The sequence below is a fragment of the Kogia breviceps genome, chromosome 10, assembly GCF_026419965.1.
Source record: "Kogia breviceps isolate mKogBre1 chromosome 10, mKogBre1 haplotype 1, whole genome shotgun sequence".
Taxonomy (NCBI): domain Eukaryota; kingdom Metazoa; phylum Chordata; class Mammalia; order Artiodactyla; family Physeteridae; genus Kogia; species Kogia breviceps.
Window position 1 is genome coordinate 27,217,980 of NC_081319.1, and position 14,141 is coordinate 27,232,120.

At 41.5% G+C, this 14,141-nt stretch overlaps 1 protein-coding gene across 29 annotated transcripts in view; it reads left to right on the plus strand.

Annotated features, from left to right (window-relative positions):
- The window catches only part of CADPS (calcium dependent secretion activator), a 795,170-nt gene that overhangs the window by 426,706 nt on the left and 354,323 nt on the right, over positions 1-14,141 (plus strand). For all 29 annotated transcript variants that reach the window (XM_067043766.1, XM_067043769.1, XM_067043768.1 and 26 more), the window contains one exon: positions 6,171-6,284. In XM_067043766.1, coding sequence (XP_066899867.1) covers positions 6,258-6,284 — 27 coding nt within the window. In that variant the 5' untranslated portion in view covers positions 6,171-6,257. The remainder of the gene's footprint in view (positions 1-6,170; positions 6,285-14,141) is intronic.

Genomic DNA, 14,141 nt, shown 5'->3' on the forward strand with positions numbered 1-14,141 from the left:
CTAGTGGGAAGCAGCCGCATAGCACAGGGAGATCAACTTGGTGCTTTGTGACCACCTAGAGGGGCGGGATAGGGAGGGCGGGAGGGAGGGTGACGCAAGAGGGAAGAGATATGGGGATATATGTATACATATAGCTGATTCACTTTGTTATACAGCAGCAACTAACACAACATTGTAAAGCAATTATACTCCAATGAAGATGTTAAAAAAAAAAAGGTTACCTTTGGAGGGGGGTAATGCCTTTGGGGACATGCAGGAGCTTCTAGGGTCCAGGTCATGTTGTTTACCTTGATAAGAGGATTGGTTCCATGGGAAACTTCACTTTGTGAAGATTTCTCATGCTTTGTGCTTATGAGGTATATTTTTCTACATGCAGGTTATAATGCAATCAAATAAATTTATCTTAGAAAAAGGTAAATACTGACTGTCAAAAAGGCTGTGGAGGAAATGCATAGGGTCTAGGGCAACTTGATAGAGATTAGTTTGGGGGAGCGTCATGGTAGGCAGGGTGGTCTGGGAAGACCTTCATGGGACATGCTGGGTAGACTGAGTCTTCAGGGGGAGAAGTTGGCAGCCATGGGGAGAGGCAGGGAAAGAGCAACTCAGGCAGGGGCAACGGCAAGTGCAAAGGCTCCTGGGCAAGAAAGGTTAGGGTGAATCTGAGAAGGGGAAAAGAGGCCAGTGTGGCCAGAGCAGTGTCATTGGAGAGCAGAGTGGGATGAGACAAAGCCAGGAGTGGACAGAGGCCGCATCATGCAGGGCCCTGGGGCATTTAGTCTATGGTCTGCCCCTTATCATTGGACTCTTCTTTTGTCCCAGAGTGTGCTAAGATCCGTGGCTACATCATCCTATTTCCTATTCATCTTTCCAGCAACCCTAGGAAATAGGTTTTATAATCCCCGTTTTATACTTGAGGAACCAAAGCTTAGGGAAAATAGCTTTTGCAAGGTCAGCCACCTTGGGAGTGAGCAGTATCACTAGGATTTGAACCCATATCCCTTTGACCCCAAGCCTACGTTCTCAACTCCTGACCCTGCTCTGAGCACTGGTGTTTAAGTAAAGAACTACTCCAGAGCATGGTGCATGTGCCCTTAGGGTTGTGAACAAAGTCCTGAGCAAGTAGAAAACTCCACCTGGGGAAGTCTGGGAAGGAGCCCATGGGCTGGATTTTGAAGATACATGTGGAATTTTCCCACGGGCATGCTTTCTCAAGGTGGCAGTCTTTGCCTTTCTCAAGGCGAAGACTCAAAGAAGAGGATCAAGCTTCACAGCAGCTGATGTTCATTGAGCGTACATGCTGTGCCAGGTTCTGCAATGGATATTTTACTTATCGCAGTTAATCCTGACAACAATTGTATGAGGTCACTATTGGCACCATGTTACAGGTAAAAAATGCTGAGGTGTCCCGAGGTTGGCCATTTGCCTAGTGAGACACAGCTAGTGAGTTGACTAAATGGACACTATGCTTGTTAAATTAGTGGTGAGAAAAGTAGTGAACATGGATGGGCAGGTGTCAAGCCCAGGTGCAAACATAGCTCAGTACGATAATCCGTGTCCCTAGCTCTCCTGCTTGGAACTTGGGGTATCCAGGGAAGTGGGGTATGTTTTGTGGGGCTTCATAATATGAGTTCTCTGAACTCAACTGAAGTGAATGTTCCTGGAGGCCTTCTCTTTTTGAGTCTCTTTTTTTTTAAACCATCCTATTTGTGGTAATTTAAAAAAAAATTTAGTTTTATATCATAATGTAGTTAATTTACAATGTAGGGTTAGTTTCAGGTGTACAGCAAAGTGATTCAGTTATACATATACATATATCTATTTTTCGTATTTTGTTTTGTGAGTTTTATAGTCTGTAATCTCTCTCCTCTGAAACCCTAAACCATACTTTTGTTTGTTTTTGGTATGCTGATACCCCAGTGCCTAGCCCTGGCCGGTGAGTTGAGAGGTCGAATGTATTTTGTTGACCTCAGGGCCTGGGGCAGGACCAGGCAGGGGCTAGGTGCTCTGTAAATATTTCTTAAAATAAATGAACACTAGGCTTATTTAACAAAAGGTTAGAGTGATAATGGATTTGGCCTGGGTCAACAATCTTTATCCTTCAGATGGTGTGCACCTTATTTTATTTCAAATTACTTAAGCACTTAAGGCAAAAGCATGGTTTATGGGTCTCCCTTCCCTCTCTTGCCCCATCACCCCACTCCATCCCACCCCCCAAATCATGCAGAGTTCATATGAATCCAGACTTGGAAGGAATTCTGAGCAAGAAAATCTGTGAGATGCCTCTGGTGGTGCTATGCTGTAAAGGTTTGAGACTTAAATCCACCTGCGCAAAAGAAATTCATGTGATGATGCCATTTTTATGAGCAAATCAACCGCTGCCTGATATTTCAGTGTAAATGATTTCAAGCACATACAAAATAACTATGATTTTCTGTATAACTCCTCTGATAACCAATATCGTTGGGTCAGAACAGGAAAGCTTAAGCGGTTTAGAAGTGAGTTCATTCCATGCGCTAGGCCCACGCTGTACAGTATGGTAGCTACTAGCCACATGTGACTACTGAAAAGCTGCAATTATTCTGAATTGCGATGTACTTTACGTGTAAAGTACATTAGATTCAAAGACACAGTGTAAAAAAATAATGTAAACTATTGCAATAATAATTTCTCTAATGATTACATGTCAACGTGATATTATCTTGACCTGTTAGATCTAACAAAGTATATGAAAATTCATTTCGCCTGCTTTTTACTTTTTTTAGTGTGACTAGAAAATATAAATTTACTAGAAAATGTAAAATTACACTGACATTGGGCAGTGGTGTTCTAGAACAAAGCAAATACGAATGTGATACAAAACTAACCCCTCTGTATCTGCCCCCAAATTCACTATTCCCCACTTCTCCCAAAGTACAGAAATTAGCTGAAGCACTCCAACTTTCATCTATATCTGTTCTCACAAGTCTGTTTTGGTTCATTTCCTGATGGAGTTAAAGCTCATGTGAGGCTTCAGTCTCCTGTAGCTTGAAGCTTTATTTTCTACTAGCAAGACTTACATTGACTCTAACAATGCACACACTCTAATGAATATACAGACTCATAATTTTAAAAAACTCATGTCCTTGAATAGCTATAACTATCCCAAGGTAGTGAGTAATAGGATTATCATCATTTTTCAAGTGAGAAAACAGAGGCTAGAATAACATTCATTCATTTAAACCCGGCCCTATTCCAGAAAGGCTTTTAAGTCTGTGGCCAATTCTGAGAACGTAAGTGGCTTTTCCAAGATGACACAGTGGTCGATAGAACTGAGCCTGGAATGATCTTCTTCCTCTTTCTACTAGAGCAGCAGTTCTCACAGTGTCCCATTGTCAATTAGGAAGTGTGACTCTGCATAAATAATGGTTAAAAGAGTAAAGTTTTTAGCTGATTTGTTTTTAGATAAGTTAGAACTGATGAAAGGATATTCGAAAATAATTTGTCTTCCGTACACTTCATTCATTCGTTTAACATGAATGCCTGCCATGTATTAAAGCACCAAGTTGGCCCTGGGGAAACATCAAAGAACAAAATGGCAAGGAAAGGCGGATCGTCTAACAAATTTGACCATAACTAACAAGTAGTTAGAATGAATGACTTAGCAGAGGCGGATGTAGGCTAGAGTCTGGGAAGGGCTTCATAAGTTAGCACTGCTCATGCCGAGACTAAAGGACAGTGGGACACAGCCAGATAAAGAATGGAGGAGGAGGAATAAATAGGAATCTTTCAGGAATGCTTTCCTACGTGGGGAAGAAAGGCGGGCTTGATGAGGCAGGGAATTACCCATAACCTACTGCCCAAATTATCTATGCCACATCCTGGGAGTGTATCTTGGACCTAAATATCACCTTTCACATGATCATGAATGTAACAACAGTAAAGTGTGAAAACCTTTGTATATTGCCATGCTGCACTTAGCAGAGTATTTTCCCCCAAGCTTTATTGAGATATTATTGAAATATAACATATATAAGTTTAAGATGTCAGATGTGACAATTTGATACATGTATATATTGTGAAATCTTACCACAATAAGGTTAGTTAACATTTCCATCCCCTCACATAATTACTGTTTTTCTCCTGCGGTAACAGCATGTAAGATTACTCTGTTCACAACTTTCAAGTACTTAATAGAGTATTGTTAATTATAGTTACTATGCTATACATACTAGATGCCCAGAACTTACTCATCTTATAGCTGGAAGTTTGCACCCTTGGACCCCATTTCCCCTACCCCTCAACCCCCAGTAACCATTATTCTAGTGTCTCTTTTTATGAGTTCAGATTTTTTAGATTCCTCATATAAGTGAGAACGTACAGTATTTATCTTTGTCTGTCTGACTTATTTCACTTAGCATAATGCCCTCAAGATCCATACGTGTTGTTGTAAAGGGCAGGATTTCCTTTTTTATGGCTGAATAATATTCCAATGTGTGCGTCTGTGTGTGTGTCTCTGTGTATATAATAATCCAATGTGTGCATGTTATATATGTGTATACATGTGTTTGTGTATTTATATGTGTGTGTACATATGTATATATACACACGTGTGTGTATATACATACATATATCACTTTTTCTTTATCCATTCATCCATTGATGGGCAGGTAGGTTGTTTCCATGTTCTGGCTATTGTAAATAATACTGCAGTGAACATGGGTATGTAGATACCTCTTCAAGATACTGATTTCCTTTCCTTGGGATGTATACCTAGAAGTGGGATTGCTGGATCTTATGGTAGTTCTAATTTTAATTTTTTGAGGAACCACAGTGGCTGCACCAATTTACATGACTACGAATAGTTCATGGGGTTCCCTTTTCTCAACATTTTTGCCAATACGTGTATCTTGTTTTTTTGTTGATAGCTACTCTAGCAGGTGTGAGGTAATAGCTCATTTTGGTTTTGATTGGCATTTCCCTCATAATTAGTAAAATTGAGCACCTTTTCACGTACTTGCTGGCCATTTGTAAGTCTTCTTTGAAAAATTGTCTATTTCAGTCCTCTGAACTTTTTTATTCTTTTTTTTTTCTATTGAGGTATATGAGTTCCTTATGTACTTTGGATATTAACACCTTATCAGGTAGATGGTTTGCAAATATTTTCTCCTATTCCATAGGTTGCATTTTCATTTTGCTGATTGTTTCTTTTGCTATGTGGAAGCTTTTGAGTTTGATGTAGTCCCACCTGTTTATTTTTGCTTTTATTCCTTGTGCTTTTGGTGTCATATCCAAAAAATCACTGCCAGGACCAATGCCAAGGAGCTTTTACCCTACGTTTTCCTCTAGTAGTCTTAAAGTTTCTGGTCTTACACTGAGGTCTTTAACCTATTTTGAATTAATTTTTGTGAGTGGTGTAAGGTAGGAGTGCACTTTCGTTCTTATGCATGTGAATATCTAGTTTTCCAACATTATTTATTGAAGAGACTATCCTTTCCCCATTGAGTATTCTTAGCTCCCTTGTCAAATATTAGTTGGCCATATATACGTGGGTTAATTTCTGAGTTCTCAGTTTTGTTCCATTAATCTATGTGTGTTTGTATGTCAGAACCTTACTGTTTTGTTTATTATATCTTTGTAAAGCAGGATATTTCAGACCACCTGAGGGGCCTGTGCAATGGTGTGTTGAAAAAACCATCTCCCCAAAAAACAGAAACAAAACAAAAAACCAAACAAAAGAATCCAACCCTGATTTGTAGCACTTGCCAATTTCCATGGTGTAAACACTCCCACTTTGGCTGATGTCTAGCTTCCAATAAAAAAATCATTGAATGCAAAATTGGGAAGAAATGTGTGGTAGCACATTTTATATCATTTCTACCATACAAATACATAGATGTAAGTGACCTCAAAAACTCAGATAATAGCCAATGTGATAAAATAACCAGGAAGCATTGAATTTTGAGTGTGTCTTACCCTTGTTTTCAATATAATTTAGCTGTAATTTATATTAATTGTTAGTAATGGCTTTAACAACTGCCTCACAGAATTCCCGCAAATATAATAGTCAGCTCCCACACGCCTGTATAAGCTGGTTCTAGCACATCAGTGGGCCTAGCATCTTCAGCGTAAAGTAACCATGATCCTTGTCTAGAGAAATTCCTGACTGTTCCCTACTTCTCTGTTTCTTACAGATCAGCAAACAGCAGCTGCAGACAGTCAAGGACCGGTTTCAGGCTTTTCTCAATGGGGAAACCCAAATTGTGGCTGACGAAGCCTTTATGAATGCTGTCCAGAGTTACTACGAGGTAAGATTCACCGGGCAGAAGAATGCCAAAACTGCTTGAGCCTGAAGCTCAGGGTTTCTGAGCTACTGGTCAGTGAGAATAGTAGCCTTGGCCTTCTATACAGCCATCCCTCCTGAGGCCAAGGGGTTGGTGATTGGTTACAATTTAAAGGAAAACAGCATTTTGTTCGGCAGGATATGGGGGGAGTGGGGAAGAAAGGCTACTGTTTGCCAACTGATTGTTATAACAGGCAGAGTGGTGAGTGCTTTATGTACCATTTCTTGTTTAATCTTGACAACAGTCTTTGAGTTAGGTACTGCTATTATTCCCATTTGACTGATGAAGAGACTGAGGCTCAGAGAAGTTAGGTTAATTACGCAAGGTCACACAGCTGTTAAAATGCCACAGGCTAAGACTTGAACTCACTTGGAAGCATTTTCCCACCACTTAGCCACTTTCTAAAGGATGGCAACACCTCCAAAGGACGTTGCCTTCACTAGCTTCCTTGTTCTTTCCATTAAAATGGTGCTCTGAGTTCTTTTCTGCAAGTTAGAACAGCATCCAAAATGCAGCACTGTTCTCAGGTAGAAACCTATAAGTGAGAAAATATATCCTGAATATATACCATAAGTGAATTTTCACCTCTAGACTTCAGAGGTTTATTTATCAGTAAAGTGAAGTTGGAATCCCACTCGTATTTTAAATTTTGTAGTTATTCTTTCAAAATGTGCGCATTTGCTATCGTTTGTACGTCATTAATGAAGTGAACATGCCATATCTTCCTATTGGTAATGTTTACCTCACATACATATCATTTGGTCTTTGAAAGACATTTAACTTTGTATTTATCTATTTTCATCTGAACCAGATATTCTCTGTATTTGGAATCCTGTGCCCCAAATGTCTTACCTATTGTCAAGGCTAGATTAAAACCATTAGAAACCAACCCCTAAGCATTAAAAAACTGATGGAATCCTGCCATATGCAATTCAACCTAATAACAATAAATTGTGAAGTAGGTGTTAGGAAACCCAACAAACTTCTGATTTTTCCCCCATGGGATTGCTTTGCTGATTTTCTTCCTTCCTTCCTTTTTTCCAATTATTAGGTAGAAAATTATTTTAAAACAAAAACATAGGTGCTGCCACTTTGCTGACGCTCCAAGTAAATGCTTCTTCTGCCCTTTGGGTGCTCCATTTCTCAGTAGATGCTTTAAAAATGTTCTTTGATTGATTTGGTAAAACTCTCCTTCCTGTTGCTACAGCAGTTGACTCCTTCTTTCATGGAGAGAGTGGAGCAAGACTGCAATTAGATCTTGTGAAAATATTATTGATTGGTTTGCTAATTAGCCTTTAATAGTAAACAGACTTTGTCTCTTGTGATGTTTGCTGGGTCCATCCACAGACTCATCTTGCTCACCGTTTCCTCAATGCAATTTCTATTTGGATCTGTTTTAGCCATCTGGTTTGTTTTCATATGTGTCAAATTTAAACATTTTTTCATTAATACAAGTAGTATTAATGGTTGCCAATAAGGGTCGAACTTGGTGCTTTATCTGATGTGACACATTTTTTGGCTGGATTTAAGGGAGAGTGGAAATGAGGTTTGCAATCACAGTGGTGGTGTGGCAGTGAATGACCTAAGTATAGTTAAGAAAAGTTCTGTTTAGAAACCACCAGGGAATGAAATTAATTTTTCCCCCTTTTGTCAAAATCCGAAAACCAGTTGAGACCAGGTAGTTCCTTATCAGTAGTTCTCCATGTTTAAAGTCATTCACCAGTTTGTAAACTTGTAGATTGCAGATCTTAATGAGGAGGCTCATTTGACTAATGATATAAATTGCAAGAAAGTGCCACTTCTGTCTGTTAATTAAATTTGAAAATTAATAGTCATCAACTTGCTAATGAGTCTCTGGAAATTACCACGACATCTATAGTGATCCTGATATTTTCCTCTATCGTGGCTAGTTTATTTGAAAGAGCTTCCTTTGAGTCTGGTGAGAATACAGACATTAAGAAATTACTGAATACTTAATATTAAGATCTGAGGAACAGGAAATAGTGTAGGGTATTAATTATTTACCATATTCATTAGCAAAGCTTTAGAGAGTCTTAAGATTCATGTTTCCTGGAAAGCCTAATCCTCTGAAACAGAGGTCCCTAGTCAAGGGGTTAGGATTAATCCTTCACTGGGGAGTGCTCCAGGTTGATTACCCATCCCTTTCTCTCTCTCCCTCTACTCTTGGGCAGTGGAGAAGCTCATGTCTCTTTCTCTGCCCTCCTCCGGGATGCAGTTGTTTCCGTCAGTATCTGTCCCAGGCAGGACTCTTTGGATTACAAGTACAGACACCTAGGTCAAACGGGCTTAAGCCAAAAATGAGATTTGTTTGCCCAAGCAGCTTAAAAGTCCAGGGATAGATCTGGCTTTAGCTGGATTGATGTGGCTGGATCCAGAGACTCCAAAGATGCCAGCAGGGTGGGTATCTTTTCCCCCACACCTCGGCTTTGTTCTTCCCTGGTTGGCTGCATTCTTGGGCAGGTTCTTTCTATGTGAACAACACTGGAAGTTCCCATCCTACCAGCTTAGCAACTCGAGGGGCAAAGAGAGTACTTCTTTGCTGAGAGTCCCAGCAAAAGGCCTCAGGTGACTTGCTTGGACCAACATGGGCCCTGTGTCCATTCTTGAACAAATCAGTATAGATGAGGGGTGGCATAGACTCAGGACAGAGACCACCGCTGAAGCCAGAGTGCAGGCTCGGTCGTACTGGAACCGTTTGTGTTGAAAATGGCCTGGTTTCCCATCAAGAAATCGGGCATGCTTTTGAACAGAAGAAGGGGAATGTGTGCTCAACAGGCAAAACCAACAAATACTCTCCTAAATCCTCAACCGCCACCCCTCACACACACACACACACACACACACACACACACGCACGCACACGCACGCACGCACACACACGCACACACACACACATACTCCACTCCACTGTTTGTATAAACACTGACACATCCCAATTTACCAGTGAAAATGACAATTTTTAAAAAACCAACCTTTTTCTCCAGAAACTGACTATAGTCAGTTACTAAAATCAGTTTCAGGCATTGGCATTGTTTTGCTAAGACAATAATGGTTTGTCAACTTGCTGGAGTAGTAAAGAGCAATTTTTTAAAAATAAAAGGAGTGGGGAGCCGCTGTCCTTTTGCCATCTGTTCCCACCCACATCCAGCCCAGTCTGGCCCCAGCTGGGCAGCACTCCTTGCAAGCTGGTCTCCAGGATAGAGGGAGACCAAGGTTTCCTATGGCTCTCGAGAGCGTGCAGGTTTATTTTGTCCTTCCCGGGTGGCCCTGACTGGCAAAGCAGATCAAGCAGAGCAGGAGATTAATCCTTTAATCTCCTTCAGTGTGGCTTTGAGGGTGGGTACTGAGATGGATGCTCTGAGATCTGGCCCAGCAACTTTATCCTGTTTTCACAGCCACGGTCCTAAGCCATCAGAGAGCCCACCCTTTTCTCCAGGGCCCCCTCATCTTTTCTAACTCTCAGCTCTTTGTGAAACATAAGCCCTCCCACCCTCCATCCTTACCTCCCTCCCCATCTCCCTGCTTAATTTTGGTTCCTTCACACGCTGGCCCTGACATCATAGAAAAGAGGTGGATGGAAAGGTCTTACAGAACCTTCCTCACTGAGATCCTGCCAGGAAGGAAACATGGGGAGATACGGTGGCAAGAGAGAGTGTAGAATAAGGGAGAAGACATACCAACACTCATTTTAGAACAGGACAGCCGATATCTGGACTTCCGCCAGCGCCACTGTTATGACTGAGTTTTGTTTTGGTTTGGTTTTAGCTGATCTTCTCTAACAAAGCCCCAGTTTGTTTTTGTCAAACTAGATTTGAGTGGTGTATCAGACACAGTTCTTTGGTTGCTAGCAAAAGAAACTGACTGTGGCTGAATTAAGCCCTAATAATAACAACAACAACTGTTGTTTTGTTATTAAAGGAAATAACCAACCTAAAGAAAAGATGGGAACCGGGACAGCTTAGCCTCAGCAAGCCGGGTAGCAGGATTTAATGCAAACGCCATCACTGGTAGGAATCTCCTCCAACCCCGTTCCATCCTTAGGCCTCCCCACTCTGAATCTGAACCCCAGGAGGGGAAGTCTGATCGCCAATCACAGGACCTTGTCCTTCCTTTTTAAGGTCCTGTGACTGACAGTCCCGCTAAAACTGTGTGCAGTGACAAAGGTGTTTTCGGACTGAGGTGATGTCATCAGAAGGGGACAGACGGTTGGCAGGCAAAAACTGCAGGTGATCTCTGCACAGGGTGACAAATGTTCGTTTGTCTTTATGACTGACCTTATTTTAATCTAAGAAAAGTAGATGTCAGGTCACATGGCTATTTTTCTAGAATAAAGCTACACATTTTCCAATAAGCAAAACCACTATAATTCCTCAGTGGCCTTGAAACAGATATATCCCTAGGAAAAGAGTAACTAGCCATTCTAAAGGCATTCTTTCTTGTGAAAGAAGCCAGGCAAGGAAGAAGGGGGCAGAGGGCCAAGTGGTTAAGAGCATGAGTTGAGTGTCCAAAAGACGTGGAGTTGAACTCCATTTCTGCTGCACACGGGCTGTGAGACCTCAGCCACGTCTGAGCCTCAGCTTCTTCATCTGTAGTAGGATCTTGCTTCCATAATTGTTGTCAAGACTAAATTACACACACACACACACACACACACACACACACACATGCACGCACACTCAGACACACAACCTCCCTGTAAATCTAGCAACTGGAAAGAGCTATTATGAATATATTAAGGTTAGAGGGGAAGAGTGGTGGTGTAGTGCCCACGTGCTGTATAGAAATAAATGAGAGGGACTTCCCTGGTGGCACAGTGGATAAGTCTCTGCACTCCCAATACAGGGGGCCTGGGTTCGATCCCTGGTCAGGGAACTAGATCCCACATGCATGCTGCAATTAAGAGTTCGCATGCCACAGCTAAGGAGCCCATGTGCCGCAACTAAGGAGCTTGCTGGCCGCAACTAAGACCCAGTGCAATCAAATAAATAAATAATAAATGTTAAGAAAAAAAAAAAAGAAAGAAATGGTAGAGGAGAGTTGAAAGTTATGGAATCAATCCACTCCCTAGTTTGGGGCCTGGACATTGGGTGTGGAAGATACAAAGTCAAGGCATAGAAAGGGGAAAGAGAACTAATTTTGTTCCTAATATACCATCACGTACCACAGCTCATGACCCCAGATGTGCTTCCTAAGTTTGCCCGGGATAACCTTACTTTCTGGTGAAGAATAAGATCTAAAGATGCTTTTTATTTTACAAATTAACATGCACCTTGCCTCAGTGAAGGTAAAATTTCTCATTTTTCCATGTAGAAAGGGGTGTTTTAAATGACTGTGAAAGTCAAACATGCCAAATATAAAAATAGACAATGTAGGGAAAAATGTAAATGAAATGGTTAAGAAAGATACCTATAATCCCATGATCCTAGACAACCACTATTACATTTTGGCATATATCTTTCTAGGTACTTTTTTTTTTTTTTTTTTTTTTTTTTTTTTTTTTGTGTGTGTGTGTGTGTGTGTGTGGTACGTGGGCCTCTCACTGTTGTGGCCTCTCCCGTTGCAGAGCACAGGCTCCAGGAGAGCAGGCTCAGCGGTCGTGGCTCACGGGCCCAGCCGCTCCGCGGCATGTGGGATCTTCCCAGACCGGAGCACGAACCCATGTCCCCTGCATTGGCAGGCGGACTCTCAACCAATGTGCCACCAGGGAAGCCCTCTAGGTACTTTTTGATGTGTCTATACACATAAAGATAGCTCCTGATTTCCATGTTAAGATGGAAAGTAACTAAAAAATATTAATAACCCACTTGTTTTATTTCACTGTTGTTTTCTATCTTCTTTCGACTTCTGCAAAAGTCACACATATGATATACTCTCATCAGTAAAAAGTGTTATTACCTGTGATGTTCTCAATCAAGGCTTATGCTCCTATGCCCCAACCCCACTTCACCCCTACCATTGGAAGTCTCTGGTATAACAGCATATCATGGACATCTTTTGTGGGGTTTTTTAAATATTGGAGTTCAGTTGATTTACAATGTTGTGTTAGTTTCAGGTGTACAGCAAAGTGAATCTGTTATACATATACATATATCACTCTTTTTTAGTTTCTTTTCCCATATAGGTCATTACAGAGTATTGAGTAGAGTTCCCTCTGCTGTATAGTAGGTCCTTATTAGTTATCTATTTTATATAGAGTAGTGTGTATATGTCAATCCCAGTCTCCCAATTTATCCCCCCCCCCCTTAACCCCTGGTAACCATAAGTTCATGGACATCTTTTGATGCTGATGAAAAAAAAAGTTACCTTTTTAATGGCTTCATGATACTCTATTTAAAAATAACAGGTAACTTTTATTACATTCTTGTAGTAGAGCGCCATGCTCACCAATTGACATTCATTGTCTCACTGAATCTTCACTCAAACCCTACACGGGAGGGTGATTGTGATTCCCATTTGAAAGATGATAAAACTGAAGCCCAGAAAGATGAAGCAATTTGCTCAGCTGACAAAGCGAGCACCTGGTGGAACCAGGATTTGATCCCAGGTCATCTGACGCTAAAGCCCACTGATCCCATTATGTGTGTGTGCCCCATTCATTAGTAAAATTCATTAATAACCTGGTTGTTGTAGGTTTTTAAAATCTTATTTACTCTAGCATCTAGGTATTTTTCTTATTTATGTTGAAATGATATGCTTTTGTAGAGCAGGAAAGGATCCATCTGTGTTCTCAGCCTGTCTGTAAAGAAGCAGGAGCTGGGTCAGCTTTACCCCGTATCGTCTACAATCATCAATTACCGATGTGCTTGTGTGTTTCTAAAACAACCTTGAGGTTGCTGGGCTCTGGCGATGGAGCAAAGGACTGATGGATGGAGTCGAGTCGCTGAATTGACTGCCCTTCCCCATTCCGTATTTATTTGTTTATCTGCCCTCTCCCATCATGACCTACCTGTCTGGGAGTTGGCAGAGGGGTGGGGAGGCAGAGGTGTGCTCTATGCAGCACATTTATGGATGTGAAGCCTCTCGCAACAGCTACCAAAAAATGAAACAGAAAACAAAACCCCAAATACCCGATAGAGCTCCCGATACAAATGAGTTTCAGGGTTCGTTTTAGAGACACGCAAGCACGTCAATGGCCCCACTTCCCTTCTGACAGAAGACAGATGATGTGCCTGGAAAATTAGTTTTCCTCTACCACCCTCTTCCCTGTAGCTGTCTTGCTGCCTTTTGGCACCTGACTGTCACCTCGATGTTCCACCTCGTTCCTCTATGCTCTTGACATTGCACTCATCTCCTTTCCTTCTGGGGCCTGGCAGTCATATCCTACCTGCAGGCAGAGGAGACTTCCAGTTTTCAGAGTCCCTCATCAAAGAAGGCTGGCTGGGTGAACCCCATGTGATGGCAAAGGAGAGAGTGGTTGATAGAAGTTAAGTGACTTATCTAAAGCCATCTGCTGGTAGTTCAACAAATATTTATTGAGTGGTTACTGTGTACAAAGGAAGGGACTGTGGGAAACAGATAATGTGCTCAGGGTCCAGGGGTCACCAGTTATGGATGCCATCTGGGACCAACGTGCTAAGATCCTCATTTCTTACCCCCTGTTGTCAGGTGCCATGGAAAAATGTAGCGTCAGTCAATCGTTTTAAGAGACCAGTATATTGTGCTTGTTGGTTTCTCCTTTACCTTCGTTCCCCCATCCAGATATAATCTCCATAGGGTCTCTGCTTTGAGATGTCTGCTTTGTTCTTGTCGTTCATTCACCACCCCTCACTGCCACAGCCATACTGGCTCCTCCTTATTTTC